The sequence below is a fragment of the Chrysochloris asiatica genome, unplaced genomic scaffold (assembly GCF_000296735.1).
Source record: "Chrysochloris asiatica unplaced genomic scaffold, ChrAsi1.0 scaffold00011, whole genome shotgun sequence".
NCBI lineage: Eukaryota > Metazoa > Chordata > Mammalia > Afrosoricida > Chrysochloridae > Chrysochloris > Chrysochloris asiatica.
In genome coordinates, this window is record NW_006408529.1 from 25,548,757 (window position 1) to 25,566,443 (window position 17,687).

Here is a 17,687-nt window from a genome sequence, read left to right on the forward strand (position 1 = left end):
AAAAAAAAAAAAAAGCATGTGATCACTAGGAAAATAAATACCACTTGTAACTTTTATTAGACCCAAATATTTTTCTCCAATGTGGCAAAGTTTAAAATAATCTGGGTCAGAAATCCTAGGTTCCAATTTTGCCTCCTCCACTGTTTAGTTCCATGACCTAACTTTTTTAGTTTCAGTTTTCTATAAACATATGAGTTTAATTAGATAAGCTGCCTCTAGAATATAGTCCATCTTTAATAACCAGTGCCCTAGGATCTGAATAATATTTTCAGAGGGGGTTAAGTAATTACTATTCACATGTGTCAGAGAGCTCTTTGCAAAGTCTAACATTTTTACATCATAAGACACCAGTTGTTGAATGTTTACCATCTGTGTCAGTTAATGTTTCTATGTTTCCTGGTCTCTTTCCTTGCTATGTTTTTATTATGGTTTGTATGAATTAAAATCCCAAATTCTTTCTGCTAATGGAATACTGTGCTCCTAAGCCTTCACTTTCCCCTTTGCTAGCAAGCATAATTAATTAGATATACAGTGTGAAGGACAGAGTTAGTTGTACAGGGAATTGTGGCAACATCTGTTTGTCTGTTCCAGGAAAATCTATGCAAATAAATAAGAGGCATTACTATTTAAAAAAAAAAGCAAAACACTAAGTTTCTTGATTCAAGGATAGGTATAGTTTATTTTAAGATAATGAAAGCATGTAAGTCAGATAGTTTTACAATTATGTTTTGCAATAAGAACAATAAATTAGAACTTAAGTTAAACCAATTTTTTATTATGAAACAATTCTGAGAAGCATCATAAATCTTTACTACACAGTTTCTGTAAAAAGTATGATAAACAGCTCTGACTTTCAATAGACTAATTTATGAAGGAAATACTGAGAATAGGAGCATTCCCATACTTAGCATATTACTGGTTTCAAAGCTTTTACATTTTAAAAAAACATTTACTTGATGAGATAACTTTACCTTCCATTTTACACAGAGTAAAGTTCAATAATAATTATAATAACATAAAAGGGATTCATTGTAATTTACTATGTTTTTTCCATTTAATTGCTTAGAATATTTTATTCACATTTTAATACTATACTATAGTCTTATAAACATATATTCATCCATTCATTCTAATAAGCAATAAAGAAAAAAGAGAACATACGTAGTATAGTATGTTTTCTTAAGGGAGTGGCAGTTATATAAGATTTTAATGAGTTAATTAAGTATTTATTTGTAAGACTTTCTAAAATAGCAATTTTCCTATGTATACAAGAACTTAGTCAAAGATTAAACCAAATTGCATTTTTCAGTTATTTTATATAGCATATAATTAACAATGAGAACATTCAGAGTAAGGTAAAACAGAAGAGAACATATTTAACAAGTGGAATAGGCATTTTCACTTAGTCAATCTTATAAGATGCTCACTTGAATCAACCTTCAAAAGAGGTAAACTAAATTATTACAGGAGATCCTTGTACTTATGAATCACATACTTATGTATTTGTATAGTAAATATTAGCTAAAGAATGTAAAAAGTCTATCAAATACTAATAATAACACTTTCTGAGAAATAACATTTATAAATAGGCTAATAACTAGCAATTTTACATTCAATAATAATATATAAAAACAAAGTCAGTGTTTTTATTTTTATACGCAAAAGCAGTGTAATAGTTGGAGTGTGTGTAACCTTAAATATCTTAGAAAAGAAGATACATGAACATCATCTTCCATATGTATCACTGTTAAATGTATTGTTCTAATTGTACACAGTACCCTTGCATACACTATACTTTCTAAATTGAACAGAAGTACCATCAAAGTATTTTCTTCAAGTGAAAATCCATTGTTTTATTTTTCAACAGAAATTTTTTCTTCCCCCCACCTTAAGACATGTTGTTTTGAAATAATAAATTATTCATAATTACTCTTAACACTTATTATCACTTTCTCACGTGGTCCTTTTGCAAGTCACAAAATGTTAACTTCTACCTAATATATACATCAATCATTTAATATTAATATTTTATAACACCCATTTTAACACTACAGACTATATTAACAATACGTTAGAGCTGCTAAGATATTATTTTACTAGTGTTATTAACATATTATCACCTGCAATCAAGAGCAGCATCATGTTTAAGACAATAATGACAATTCAGGTACTGTTACAATGACCACTCTTAATACCATCAATTTTTTTTTTAAGAAACAGTATCAGTTTTACATTTCTTTATTGTATACATAAATGAATACCTGCCATTCTGTTGACTTTGGTAAATGAACCTAAAAATTTAAAAACAAACCAAAAAAACAAAACACCCAACTTTATACAATACTCAAAAAATATATGTTGAGTACTTTTAGAAGTTAAAAGTACAGTGTAAACCATTGTATTATGTAGTAGTCTATTTTCCATTATCATATTAAAAAAAATACTCCAATGAGATTAAAAACCTAGAAAGTAAAAGGGGTTTACTAACCATTCTAAGGGCCCTAAGATTAATGCCAAGCCATATTATTTTCTGAAAATTAAGTTCACAGTCCACAACAAGTGTTCAGTTTTAGGTGAGCTACATTCCATGAGTAGTAATGTATTACTTAGAAATGAGGCAGATTTCTAATAAATAAATAAAAATACATTCTTATGTAGTTATTAGAAGTATGTATATACTCCTAAAAGGAATGAATAAGTGCAAAGTTCACTAAATCAAGGCAAAAGTGCAACTTGGTAACATAACATTTGTAGTTAAACATATACTGTACCTGTTCTACATGAAGGCTCAGTTCAAGAAAAAAAAATTTTTTTCCATAGAGTTTCACCTTTGGCTTCATAAAAGTCTGTAAGTTCTGATTGCAGACCTGCTTCCACAACTCTGAAACTTCTACTTGCTGCATTTGCCACGTAGACAGTTATGCTCTAAACTTTGTCTTAGGAACACCTGATTGAAATAAGTAAAACAATAATTGTTGTTGTTGTTAAGTACCATGGAGTCAGTTCCAACTCATAGTGACCCTGCACAGGGTTTCCAAGGCCGCAAATCTTTACGGGAGCAGAAAGCCTCATCTTTCTCCAGCAGAACAGCTGGTAGTTTCGAACTGCTGACCTTGAGGTTAGTAGCCCGATTATAACCATGACGCTACCAGTAATATTCATCTAGGATGTAATTTAGAGTTGATGGTATAAATGAGAAATTATTATGAAAATACTACATAATAGGAAGGCACACAATAAACAATATCCAATAGAAAATGAGAGTAAGTCAAAAAGCATTGCTATGAGGGGTCCAGTTCATATACTGTTAAGTGCTGTCAAATTGGTTCCGACTCAAAGTGCAGTATAGGGTTTCCAAGGAGCAGCTGGTGGGCTTGAATTGCCAACCCTGTGGTTTGTAGTCTAATGCTTATGCTACAATGCCACAGTTTGTATATACAGGAGGTTTGTTTCAAACAAAACATGTTTAAAGGTGGGTTGCTGAAGACAAGTTCTCTCAGTAATAGAATTGTCTTAGTCTCATTAGGGTGCCTTAAAAAAAAAAAAAAAAGTTCCATTGAAAACACTGGCTTTCTAGGGTCAGTGAAATTCAAAGCACTTGGGAAGATGTTTTTTATGGATTCCAAAAGAGTAAGCTTGATAAATGTTCTCAAAGGAACATCAAGGGAGCTATGGCTTACTAAGAAGAAATTAAAAAAAAAAAAATTTAAATGGTATTAGCAAAAGGCCAGGAAAATTTTCCAAATAATATTTTTTCCATCATGACAATGTAACTGATCATTCTTTGAAGGTAGTAAGGGCTGTCCTATGGGAATTTTGTTGGGAAGCCTTACTCCATGTACCGAATATGCCCGATTTTGCTTTTTCAGACTTCTTTTTGTTCCCCAAACTCAGAATCCCTCAAGGATGCCCAAGCTGCCATTTTATTATTGTGTAAATTAAAGAAGGGACAACTCTTCAGGGAAGGGTGAGAGAGATGTAAACACTGTTTTCAGACATGAAAATATCTGGAAGGAGGGGGTACATTGAGAAACAATAGCTTCATATTTTGGTATTTTTGTTTAATAAAGGTTTCTATGACTTTATACCAACACCTTTTGACTCACACTTATTTAATAAAATACTTAAATTAATCATGAAATATTTCCTTTAATTAGGAGTTCAATATTTTGTTTAGTTACTTATCTAATTCTCAATCTTAAGAAGGTCTAAAATAAATAGTCATTTCTATCTATGGTTCTATGCACTACTGTATAGAATTCACTAAGTTGGTATGACACCATCATCACTTGTTGGGAACACTATATGGACATACAAAATGGCATGACTCTATTTTTGATATTTTAAGTATATATAATGCTTCTGTTGTTACATGCTGTCAAGCCATGCAGCTCTGGTTCTGTGCCAACCTCATGATAAATTTCAGATTGGGCTGTTTGTGATCCACTGTTATTGGTAGGGGCTGCTAAGGCAGTTGTGACTCATAATGATCCTGTATACAGCAGAAGGAAACATTGTCTATTCCCTTGCCATCCTCATAATCATTGCTATGCTTTAGCGCACTGTTTCAGCTAGTGTGTCAATCCATCTTGTTAAGGGGCTTCCGCTTTTTTGCTGATTCTCTAGCCTACCAACCATGATATCCTTCTCTAGGGGCTGGTTTCTCCTGATAATATATTCAAAGTATATGAGTTTAAGTCTTTTCATCCTCACTTTTAAGGAGCGTTCTACCTGTACTTCTTCCAAGATAGATTTGTTTGTTCTTCTGGGAGTCAACTGCATAGTCAATACTCTTGGCCAACACCATAATACAAAGGCAATTTTTCTTTGGTTTTCATTATTCATTGTCTAGCTTTCACATGCATATGAGGGAATTGAAAATATCATGGCTTATGTCTGTCCTCACAGTGACATCTTTGCTTCTTAACATTTTCAAGAGGTCTTTGGCAACAGATTTGCCCAAGATGTCATTTAATTTCTTGACTGCTGATTCCATGGGCATTGATTATGGATCCAAGTAAAATGAAATCCTGGGCCACTTCAATCTTTTCTCAGCTTTTCATGATGTTGCATATTGTTCCATTTGTGAGGAGTTTTGCTTTATTTATACTGAAGCTGTAGTCTTTGATCTTCACCAGTAGATGCTTCAAGTCCTCTTTGCTTTCAGCAAGCAAGATTGTGTCATCCTCTAATCCTAATGCCACACACTCCATATGTTGTTGTTATTGTTATGTGCCGTGGAGTCGGTTCATACTCCTAGTGATCCTGTACAGGGTTTCCGAGGCTGTAATTCTTTACAGGAGCCGAAAGCCTCATCTCTCTTCTGTGGAACAGCTGGTAGTTTCGAACTGCTGACCTTGAGATTAGCAGCCCAATTCGTAACCACTACACTATCAGAGATCATTTACTCCTTCATGTAGTCTAGCTTTTTATATTATCTGCTCAGTACACAGACTGAATACATATGATAAAAAGACATAATCTTGATGCATACCTTTCCTGATTTAAAATCACGCAGTATTTCCTTATTCTGTTTGAAGTACTGCCCCTTGTTCTACGTATAGGTTTTGCATGAGCATTATTAAGTGTTCTGGAATTTCCACTCTAAGCACTGTTATCTATAATTTGGTGTGATTTACACAGTTGAATGCCTCTGCGTAGTCAATAGAACACAGGTAAACATCTTTCTGGTATGTTTTGCTTTTTAGACAAGATGGTGGCTATGAGTTGGGACTGATTCCATGGCACTTAACAACAACATTTTGTCATAAAGACTGATCCTTAAACTGAATGAACAGATTAAGATGAAATTATATCTTCTTTAAAATTAAAAGTAAATGATAAGTCATTCTATTCCTTTCAGCTCTTTTCTGAATACTATAATAAACAAATAAAAAGTGACCCTTCCTTTATTACTACTGAGTCATCATATTAAAAAAAAAGAGAAGCTAACGTACTTATCTACTATGAAGTTCCTTCTTCAAACAGGATTTGAAAGTGGGATACTTCTGAATTGCTTTATAACCCTGTGGAACAGAGAATCAAAAATGTACACATGCAAATAAAATTTTATTAGTCTTAAGTATGCAATGAATAAATAAAAATATATAATACCTAAGAGAACAACCAAGTGACAACATAGTTTATATTTTAATTTGATCTTGCCACTCTAAAGTGAGGAAAAACATGATTTTCAAAGTGTGTCCGTTTGGTAATGTGTCATCTAAGATGTTAACAAGTAACCACTAGGTGGCAGTTAAGTACACAGCATCTTTATCAAAACATCTTGGAATTTAAAAAGCCACTAAAAGTTTTTATAAACATTGGCTAAGATGCATTTTAATTCCTTGAATAGATACATTATTTCTTTTTTAAAATCTATAAGACTTAGATTATTCTTGCCAACGAGAGAAGATAGAATATTCTAGCTTTTAATCTTAATTACAAAATATATGTATATATTTTCCATTTGTAGCACATCCTCAATTGTTAGATGTGTATACATTCACTGATTCATGCTGTAATTTCATTCTTTAAAACGCATTTCTTAGGGGAAAAATTGAATTTATAATAATAAAGGATACATAAAAAGTACTGAACGTGCAGTGGCATGTGAGTCTTGTGTTGTCTCAAGAATTTCTGTTTATATAACACTAGAAGGTGATATTTCTTTGTATATTCACAAGTCTGAAAAGTCAACGTGAAGAATGAATATTTCAGAAATATCTGGCAACATTTTCTCCCCTACAAACTGGGATAGAGACAGTAAACTAACTGCATATAAAAATAAATTATTGAAAATGAAAATAATTTTTTTAAAAAGCATTATATGTTATTACCTCAAGTTCTGTTTGAAATTATGTAGGGGATGTATGTTTTTTCTTTTCAAATAAAATATTTCAGGTTTATAACCTTAACATTTTATAAAAATTATCTCTGAAACTTAGATGTATTTTTCTTTTCTTTTAAATTTAAAAAAGGATACTGATAGACTTGATATTTATAAGTTTACCCGGAATCCTCTATGGAGTCTGTCTTTCATAATTCCAATAAATTCTTTATAACTTAATTGATCATCTTTGTCAACATCAAAAATCTTGAAGACAGTGTTCACTAAATGTGGTGAAAGTTTGAGGCCAGTGGCTACATAGACGGCACGCTTAAATTCATCTAGATAAATGTCATATAAAAAGAAAAAGAGTAGACCATTAACTTTATCTTAATAGTATATGTTAATTACTAGAAAGGCTGTAAAAGAAATTTGTTTCTAAACATGAGTCATGAGCTTATAAAACCATATGATGTTTCATTAGTTATTCTGCCTTTGGAGAACAAAAATTTCTGTGGTTTTAATTAAAAGAGCCAAGAAGTGATATACATTCTTATTCACTTACTCTTTAATGAGCACTTATATCAACAGATGCTTTAGAGGTCATTTAAATGAAAACATTCTTAAAGAATTTACAGATCAAATGGGAGGTGAGTCACCTGCCCAAAAAACCATAACATAAAAGGCACCAACAAAGTGCTATGAGAATTTGGAGACGAGTGATTATTTTTGTCTCAGGCTGGAGCAGGGAGAAGGGCAAGAAGGGTAGTGATTAGGAAAGGTTGTGGCTTTGTATTTAAGCTGAACTCTAAAGGAAAGATGGATTTATGCTGGTGGAGATGAGAGAAACGGCAGATGAAATGGCATGAATGAACAAAGACATCTGGGGAGACATGAGAACAAGGCACATTCAGAGAATAGTGAGCAAGTGATTTGGGTAGAACACAGGGAGCTGGAAAAAGTCTTCATAGGGGATCTTGAGGTGAGGAACCTGTACATTTTTTCAATAAGCAATTTGGAAGCTGACAAGGTTTTCATAGCAGTCATGTTATAGAAAGGTTAATTGTGTTTTAGAAAGATGATTCTGTGAGTTGTCTGGGAAACAAGCGCATTTGCTAACTGAAAAGAAAGCTGCTATTCCAAACCCAAATTTATGGTGAAGCTTGGCTGGAGGAATGGTAAGATCATTTATATGCTTTATAAAAAGTTTATGGTAACAATGCTCCACAGAAATAAGCAGCTTACAAATAGATAACTCGTTTCAAGAAGGGACAAGATGAAATTGAAGATGAAGCCTGAAGTGACACACCAGCTACATTAATTTGTGAGGAAGCAACCTTGTTCATGAACCAACTGAAGAGGACTGACAATTTATAGCAAATACAACAGCCAACACCATAGACATCTCAACTAGTTCAGCTTACATTCTGACTGAAAAATTAAACTTTCATTGACTCAAATGGTGCCAAAATGGTTGTGCTCAAAGCAGCTGCAGACAAAAACAGAGCTTTCAACGGAAATTTTCAACAACTGGGATCAGGATCCCAAAGCATTTCTTGGAAGGAAGAATTATAACAGGAGTTGAAACATGACTTTACCAGTATGGTCCTGAAAACAAAGCACAGTCAAAGCAATGGCTAGCAAGAGGTGAAAGTGGTCCAGTCAGAACAGCAGGAGACTGACTGGTCAAGAGTATAGGTCATGATGGCAATAGTCTTTTGGGATGGTCAAAGCAAAATGCTTGTTGACTTTATGGAGGGTCAAATTATGATAACATCTGCTTACTATGAGAGTGTTTTGAGAAAGTTAGTCAAAGCTTTAGCAGAAAAATGCCAGGAAAGCTTCACCAGCGTCTCCACAACAATGTTCCTGCTCATTCCTCTCATCAAAATAAGGGCAGTTTTATGAGAGTTTTGATAGGAAGTCATTAGGCATCCACTCTACAGTCCTGATTTGACTCCTTCTGACTTGTTTTTGTTTCACAATGTTAACATTTTTAAAGGGCACCCATTTTTCTTCAGTTAATAATGTTAAAAAGACTTCACTGGCATGGTTAAGTTCCCGGATCCTTAGGCTATTATTGCTTACAAAAGTATCTTGACTGTGATGGAGCTTATGTTGAGAAATAAAGTTTATATTTATTTTATCTCTGAATTTCATTTTCCCACAAACTCTCTGAAGATTGTTCATCCTTCAGTGTTATCAAGTAGCCATGTGGTTTCTTCTTCTTTAACTTTTATAAACATCATTAGCTTTTTGCCAATAATATGAAACCAGGGGCAATAATAAATTCAATATAAAAATTTAGCATATCTTCCTAAACTTTGCTTATTTCCGCCCTCCTCCCCCCACCACGTTTTAGAGTGCTAATTTCTTAGAGAAAAAAAATCATACTTTTGGGTAAGCTGATGACTAATATGATATCACGAATTTGTTGCCAATATTCCTAAAAACAATGGAGTAGTCTTTCTTTGTTATTAATTTTAAAGATGATTACTTACCTTGCCCTATAGAACGACTTGCAAAATTATACATATTCAAGGCTATTGCAAAATCTTCTAGGTTGTTCAAAAACTGGAAAAATGACCTGAATTCATCAAATGTGATGCCCTATATTGAGGAAACATGTACATATATATATATATTTAGTCTTATCAAATTTATTAATATAACTATTTACATTAATAGAAGTACACAGATTAAACATGCAACAGATCATAAAGTAAACATTTCTAGGGCATATAAAACCTTATTTCTTCAAATGAAATGTCAAATTTAATCAGATTTGCTCCACTGGGTGGAAATACTTTTAAAACACTGTCATATGAGCATAAAGGTTAAAAAAGAAAGCTACAATAAAAATGAATTAAAAATGTTCAATTTTTGAAAATGCTGTATTTCAGATCTGAATTTTTTTAACCCTAAAAGTAAATAGAATGGTTAAGAAAGCAAAAATCCTGAGAAAATAAGTTAAAAAAAAAAAAGTTTCCCCTACACATGTACATTTTAAATACGATTCAGCATTTCAGCAATATGAATAATGACAATGCAAACTGGAAATGTTGAAACAGCCTCAGCAGGAGTAGATTTTTACTTATTCATTCAGGACAATGAAGCCAAGGTAGCAGGAGGAGGTACAATGACTGTCTATAGCTCTGAGAGGTTCAACACAAGGCTAGGTGTGCACTCCTGGCGATCAGGGTGGCCTCCTCTGGAATGTCATTTACATAAATGGCAATTATTATATGGCTGTTACTTCAATTGGAGTCCTGCTGTGGCACTGTGGGTTAATGTGCTAGATTACAAAGTCAGTTGAATCACAAGGTTGGTGGTTCAAGCTCACCAGCTGCTCCTTGGAAACCCAATACAGGTTTGCTATGATGGATTGGAACTAACTTGATAGCACTTAACAACAACAAATTACTTCAATTAATAAACAAGGCAGTGATTGAGACAAGGACAATGTATCTCAGAGAGGACAAATTTGGATATGGAGAGTCACATTTAATTACTGTGCTCTTCTCAGTGAAACTGAGATGATTGAGAGAGAAAGTGCATGGAGAAGAGATTCAGATCTTCATATGCAGGTAAAAGAGGAAGAGAAACTAACAAGACAATGCTGGAAAGCTACACAAAGAACCAGAGGAATCTTTTTCATTTTATAAACTAAGTACTGATTAAACAACTTCTGTTATAATACCCAGTTTCTGCTATAATTATTTCTACATCAATTACAAACCTTTTTTTTTAATTTGGTAAGAGACTTTTCACTATTCTTTCTTTTTATATTTTTTCTGTTTTCTTTTTCTTATATTCACTCATGGTCACTTCAACCTTGGGTCCTGCTTTATGGCTCAACCCCAATGTACTGTTTTTCAGAGAGGGATGTTTGAAACAGGACTGAGTCAAAAGGTATTTGAGTCTTAATGTGGAGTTTGTTTCCAGGGAAATTGGTCACTGTTCTGGATCTATACCAGTTTATACTGTGACCAGCTGCCACACAGTGTTTCTGTCTCAGGCTAATAGATTAGTATTGGCAAAAATTAACCACAGGAGGATGGGAGATTGTTTTGCTTTTAAAACAATTTTTGTTTTTGTTGTTGTTATTGAGAATATACACAGAAAACCATATGTCAACAGTTTCTACATATACAATCCAGTGACATTAATGCTTCTAGTTGTGCAATCATTTTCACCCTCCTTTTCTGAATTGTTTCTCCTTCGTTAACTCCATTTACATAAACTCATTGTCCCCCCCCCCCCAAAACTTCCCATATAATCTTTTGAATTGTTATTGTTAATTTGATCCCATGTAGAAAATTCTTAAAGGAACATAATGTTAAAGGCAGACTTTTTTTCTTTGCTAGTTAAGGTAAATAATTAAGTTTTAAGAAGACATCAGGGGATACTTTTGGTTTAAGGTTTAAAGTCTATTTCAGGGCAACAGTTTTGAGGGTTGATGCATTCTTTTAATATACGTGTTGGTTTTTTCCACTATGAAATGAACCACTAATGATAGGTAGTTGCTCCATTGATATGTGAATCAGGATTCTGCTTAAACAATCCAGCCAGGGTTTCAGTTTGTATGTCCACTTTATAGCATGAATCATGATCACTTTCTCCTGATATCTCCTGTCCCATATCCTGCTCATGATCACCATCCTCATCATTGTCACACAAACAGGCTTTGTGAGATAAAGCTTTTGGACCCAGTTCTCTCATAGGCAGGATTTCAATGGATTCTGCTTCTTACTCTTACCTGTTCTACCACTGCTCGGGATGGGAGTTTTTAAGCAAACGGTAAATGTTAGTACTTTTATGGAACATGATGTTAAGAAGCAAATCAAAGAATGACAGAATACAACATTCAACAACTGATCTTTTAACTATTTTACAAATGGATTCTCACGCATGAAAGGCAGGTCCCTCAAAACTATATAATTATTCTTTTGTGTAGATTAAACTGTTTTTGGAAATACAAAATAAGAAGTCATTAATTTTGATTTACAAAACTTCTCAACAGCAGCAAGGGATGGACAGTTTGCAGGAGGAAGAAGTAGAGGTGGAGACATGGCTGTTTCTTCTCCCTCCCACCATCATCCCGAAAATCACTACTATAATGAACCACTGGTATAAGAATGGACTATGTCTTTACTGTCAGGAGTAGGGTGAAAGAAGTTGCTTAGTTGTTTACATGCTAACAATAGTATATATGATGATAATAAATGAAAAATTAAAGCATCAAAAATGTGTACTGAGAGTTTAGAAATAAACCCATACATGTATGGTCAACTGATTATTCATGAGGGTGCCAGGGGCATTCATTGGGGAAAGAACAGTCTCAAGAAATAGTCTGGGTACAACTGGATATTCACAAGCAAAAGAATGAGTGAATTACTTCACACCACACACACAAAAGAAACTGGAGGAACCTAAGACTATGGCCCTCAACCACCCTTCAGGTCTGGAGAGGAATTCACTCTTGTGGCCCAACTGTCAACCAAGCAGTAGATAGGTTTATAGGCAGGAACAACACTAGTAAGTTATGCTCTCCATGGAATTGGTCAATCACTCAAAATCAAAAGGGCAATATTTTCCTAAGGACAAAGTTGAGAAGGGATGGGAAGGTGAGTGGAATGCAAACAGGAATCACATGGAGGAAGCAGGATAACTGTTGTTTAGTGGATGGGATTGTAATCATTGAGCTTAAACAAAGTATATGATTTGTTGAATGTAACGCTGATGATCTGTCTGTAAACCTTCACTCAAATCAAAATAGTAAGTTAAAAACAAAATTAACTCAAAGTGGATCATCAAAAAACAAAAATGAAGAGCTAGAACTGTAAAATTCTTAGGAGAAAACAAAGAGACAAATCTTCATGACTTTGAAATTGGCAATCTTAAGTATGACATGAAAAGAACAAGTAAGAAAAGAGAAAAAAAAATAGAAAAACAGAATTTCATAAAAAATGTAAAATGTTGTGTATAAACGGCACTATCAAGAGCATAAAAGACAACAATAGGAGAAAACATTTCAAACTTTGAAATGTTCATGGAAAAAAGGAATTAAGAGATAATGGAATTTCCCCACGAACTTTATGAAGCTCCCTCATATATAAAGAACTCGCATTATTAAACCACAAAAGGACAAACAGCCAAAGGAAAAAAAGGGCAAAGGACTTTAATAGACACCTCTCCAAAGACAAATTACCAATAAGTATATGAAAAGATGCTCAACATCATTAGTGATTAACCCATTCATTGCTGTCAAGTCAATTCTGCCTCACAGCAATCCTATAGAAAGGACAGAGTAGAATTACTCCATAAGATTTCAGAGACTATAAATCTTTAAGGGAGCAACCTCACCTTTCTCCTGTTGAATAGCTGATGACTTTGAACCAAAAACTTTACAGTTAGCAGTCTGATGCTTAGTTCACTGTGACACCAGGGCTCATTAGTCATTAGGGAAATGAAAATCAAAACCACATGGAAATACCATTCATCTCCATTGTTGCTGTTAAGTGTCTTCGAGTCGGTTCTGACCCATAGCGACCCTCTATAGGGTTTCCTAGGAGCGGCTGGTGAACTTGAACTGCCGACCTTGTGGTTCAAGTCGACTTTTCAATCCAGCGCATTAACCCACAGCGCCACACCAGGACTCCATTCACATCCACTAGGATGGTTTAAAAAAAGGACAATAATTAGTGCTGATGAGGAGATGGAGAAACTGTTTGAGGAGATACCTCAAACATTGCTGGTAGAAATGTAAAATGGTATAGACACTGGAGAAAATAGTTTGGAGATTATTCAAAATGTTAAATACAAAGTTATCAGCAATTCTACTTCTACGTTATTGTTGGTAAGTGCTGTCATGTCAATTCTGACTCATAGCGATCCAAAGAGTGGTTGGTGAGTTTAAACTGGTAATCTTGCAGTTCAAACTGACCTTGAGGTCCAGTGCTTATCCTCCCAGTGCCACACCAGGAGTCTTAAGTATATACCCCAAATAATTAAAAACCAGTGTTAAAAAAAAATAGTATATAGCTTTTATTTTTAAACACATTAAAATTTTGCAAATGTCCCCCCAAGCCCCTAAAAAACCTGTGTCAAAAAGAAACCAAACTTTTACACAAATATAGCAACTCTATTCCAAAAGGTAGAAACAACACAAAACACACATACAGATTAATAAACAAAATTTTGTATAGTCACTCAATGGAATATTACTCAGTCAAAAAAAGGAATAAAGTACTGACACATGATACAATATAAAGGAGCCTTGAAAACATTATGCAAAGTGAAAGAAGTCAGACACTAGCGGCCACATAGTGTATAATTTCATTTACATAAAATATCTAGAAAAGGCAATCCACAAAGGCAGAAAAATGCATGAGGGGTTATTAAGGATTTGGGGGAGAGGAAGGAACAGGGAATGACTGCTTAATTAGTTTTCATTTAGGGTGACTGTTATAGATTCAATTGTGTCCCCCTAAAAGATAAGTTAAAGTCTTAGCCCTTGTATCCTGTAAATGTGACTGTTTAGAAATAGGGTCTTTGATGATGTTATCAGTAGATAACCTGAGATTATACTGGAGGAAGGTGGGTCCCTGGTGTGGCACTATGGGTTAATGCACTGGACTGCAAGGTCGGTTTCAACAACAAGGTTGGCAGTTCAAACTCACCATCTGCTCCTCGGAAACCCTATATAGGGTCTTTATGAGTTGGCACTGTCTTGATGGCACTTACCAATAACAACAATAAAGTGGGTCCCAATTCTGTATGCATGATATTCTTACAAACACAGGGAGCAAAGGAAGGATGCTGTCTTAGTTATGTAGGGCTACTACAACAGAAATACCACAGTGGATGGCTTTAACAAAGAGAAATTTATTTGCTTACAGTTTGTTGTTGTTATTATTTGCTGTCGAGTCGGTTCTGACCCATAGCGACCCTGTTTAGGGTTTCTGAGGAGTGACTGGAGAGCTTGAACCGCCGACCTTGCATTCAAATGGCTTTGCAGTCTGGCGCATTAACCCACTGCGCCACACCAGGACTCCTCTCACTCACAATTTGGTGGCTGTGTGCCGTGGAGTCGGTTCTGACTCATAGCGACCCTGTACAGGGTTTCTGAGGCTGTAAATCTTTACGGGAGCAGAAAACCTCATCTTTCTCCTACGGAACAGTTGATAGTTTCGAACTGCTAACCTTGCGGTTTGCAGACCGATTCGTAACCACTACGCTACCAGAGCGCCTAGAAATCTGAATTTTAAGTGCTGGCTCTGGAGGAAGGCCCATGTCTCCTTTAAGCTTCTGTAAGGCCCGCATTCCTTGGAGATCTCCCCATGTCTTGTCAGCAATTTTTCCCTGGACCTAGGAGCTTCACAGTATATAGATCCCCATTCCAAAGTACTCACTCTATTCCTGGATCTGTTTTCTTGGTGGTAGTGGGTGCCTCTCTCTCTGCTTACGTCTCTCTCCTTTTATCTCCTGTAAAATAATAGGTGCTGCATGCCACATCCTTGGGAATTGTACATCTGATCAGGATCCTGGTAGGATTAACAGTGGTATATCTTACCTCCTCCTAGTGTGGCGATATAGGATAAGCACTGGAATTCTACCACAAAGTCAGTGGTTCAAACCCACCAGCTGGTCCTTGGAAACCCTATACAGGGTTGCTATGAGTTGAAAATGACTTGATGACACTTAACAACAACATTCTGTGTTCTAGAGTCCTGGAGTGGTGCTGAAGGATAAACACTGGACTGCTAACCACAGGGTTGGCAGTTCAAACCCACCAGCTGCTTCTGGGAAACCTTCTATAGGACTGCTATGAGTCAGAACTGAATCATTGACACTAACAACAACAAGAAAATCCCATCTTGAATCCTCTTACTGGTTTATTACATCAGATCATATCTTGGTGGGGGAGCTATCACATAGCTGCTAAACCACTGAGAATCATGGTCCAGACAAGCTAACACATTATTTTGGGGGGACACAATTCAATCCATGACAGATGGCTATAGGATAATGGATGCAGATGGAAACCAAAGAAATGCTGAGGATAGCCAAGAACCACATGAATCTAGGAAAGATGATATGGTCCAGTTTCTCATTCAGAGGCCTTAGAAATCATCAACAGGGCCAATACTCTGATTTGGACACACATTTAGGCAATTTGTGTTTCTATAAACCACTCACATTTTGTGGTATTCTGTTACTGCAGCTCTAAGAAATTAGTAATGAAGAAGTTCTGGAACTAGATAGTGGTAATGGTTTACATAATACTGTCAATGTACTAAATGCTGTTGATCTAAAGGTTAAAAATGGTAAAATTTACATTCTGTGTATTTTACCATAATAAAAAAAATATATGCTTTTTGAAATAGGTGAACATGAAAACATAGTTGGTTTTGGTTTGAGTTGTGGCAAGTCATTAGTGAACAATACTGAGATAGTTTATAAGGAATAATTCAATAAAAAGACAAACCAGAAAATACCATGGCTATGAAGCTGCTAATCTCATGACACGGTGGTACTGGCCAATAATGTACTTGGTCAGTAGCCATGCTTGTAGCTGCCAAATAAAAGGATATGACTGTCCAGTGTGTGACCTGCTATCTCTGGCATGAGTAAAGAACATAAGCCTGAAATAACTGCTAAAAGGTTAGAAATGAATATTGGTTTCTTCAAAGCTTAATGCGAATAATGATACTTGTTTCTTCTTAGTATTGATATCATGCAGTTATTACAAAAAGTCATCATCCCTTTCCTTCTTATCTATCTATATTCTCTCCTGGATAAATTCACCTAATCTGGCATTTTAAAAAATTGTGTAACTATTTGATAAGGAAATATTCTTACATGTTCAAAATTCAAAAGGCAAATAGACTGTGCAGCACAAAACATCCCCACCTCCTCCAACTCTTATGCCTTAGCCACATGATTCTTCTCTCTTTGGCAAACCACGGTGGATCCTTCTAGAGTTAACATAGGCTATCTTCACACATAAATGCTATTATACTCGATACATTGTCCTTGGCTTTGTTCTTTTCACTTAATATGTCTGGAAGATTGTTCTATATTATAATATAAAGAACTTTCTTGGTCTTTTTTCTCACTGTATGGCATTCCATTTTATAAAGATATCAATTTACTTAACCAGTGGCTTACTGAAAGACATTTAAGTAGTTTCCAGTCTTTGGTAATTACAAACAACACTGTAATGAATAATCATGTACACCTGTCATTTCACATAAGTGATTTTAAGTAACACTCATAAAATTAATGAAAGAAAATATTTTAAGTCCCTCATCTTTAAATAAGGAGCTCTGGTAGCACAGTGGTTACAAATTTGGCTTCTAACCTCAAAGTCAGCAGTTCGAAACTACCAGCTGTTTCACAGGAGAAAGAGGAGGCTTTCTGCTCCTGTAAAGATTTACAGCCTCAGAAACCCTGTACAGGGGTCACTATAAGTTAGAACCAACTCTATGGCACATAACCACCACCAACTTTAAATGCTATCCATTCATTCAACAGATGTTCTACATGCAATGTATATGTGAGTGAACAAAAAAGACAAAATATCAGCCAACCTAATAGTAAACAATAAAAAAAGAAAATTATATATAAACAAAATTATATACTATGTTAGCAGGTGATAATGCTATGTGGGAAACAAAACAACGATTAAAGTAAGCATACTGGGGGGGAAGGATTATAATTTACTTAATAGGCTACAATTTATATATGCTATATATAAGCATATATAAGAAGAGGCCGTGGAATGAGGGATATCATTGCTGATGATCCAATGGATCTTGGCTGAAAGCAGAGAATATCAGAAAGATGTTTACCT

General features: G+C 34.8%; 1 protein-coding gene across 1 annotated transcript in view; it reads right to left on the reverse strand.

Moving 5' to 3' along the window:
- Window positions 1–5,957: 5,957 nt before the first annotated feature.
- Window positions 5,958–17,687, reverse strand: part of MICU3 (mitochondrial calcium uptake family, member 3) — a 162,101-nt gene continuing 150,371 nt past the window's right edge. Inside the window, exons 12-14 of the mRNA XM_006834471.1 lie at window positions 9,331–9,439; window positions 7,013–7,170; window positions 5,958–6,026 (exon numbers count right to left, since the gene is read on the reverse strand). Coding sequence (XP_006834534.1) covers window positions 5,958–6,026; window positions 7,013–7,170; window positions 9,331–9,439 — 336 coding nt within the window. The remainder of the gene's footprint in view (window positions 6,027–7,012; window positions 7,171–9,330; window positions 9,440–17,687) is intronic.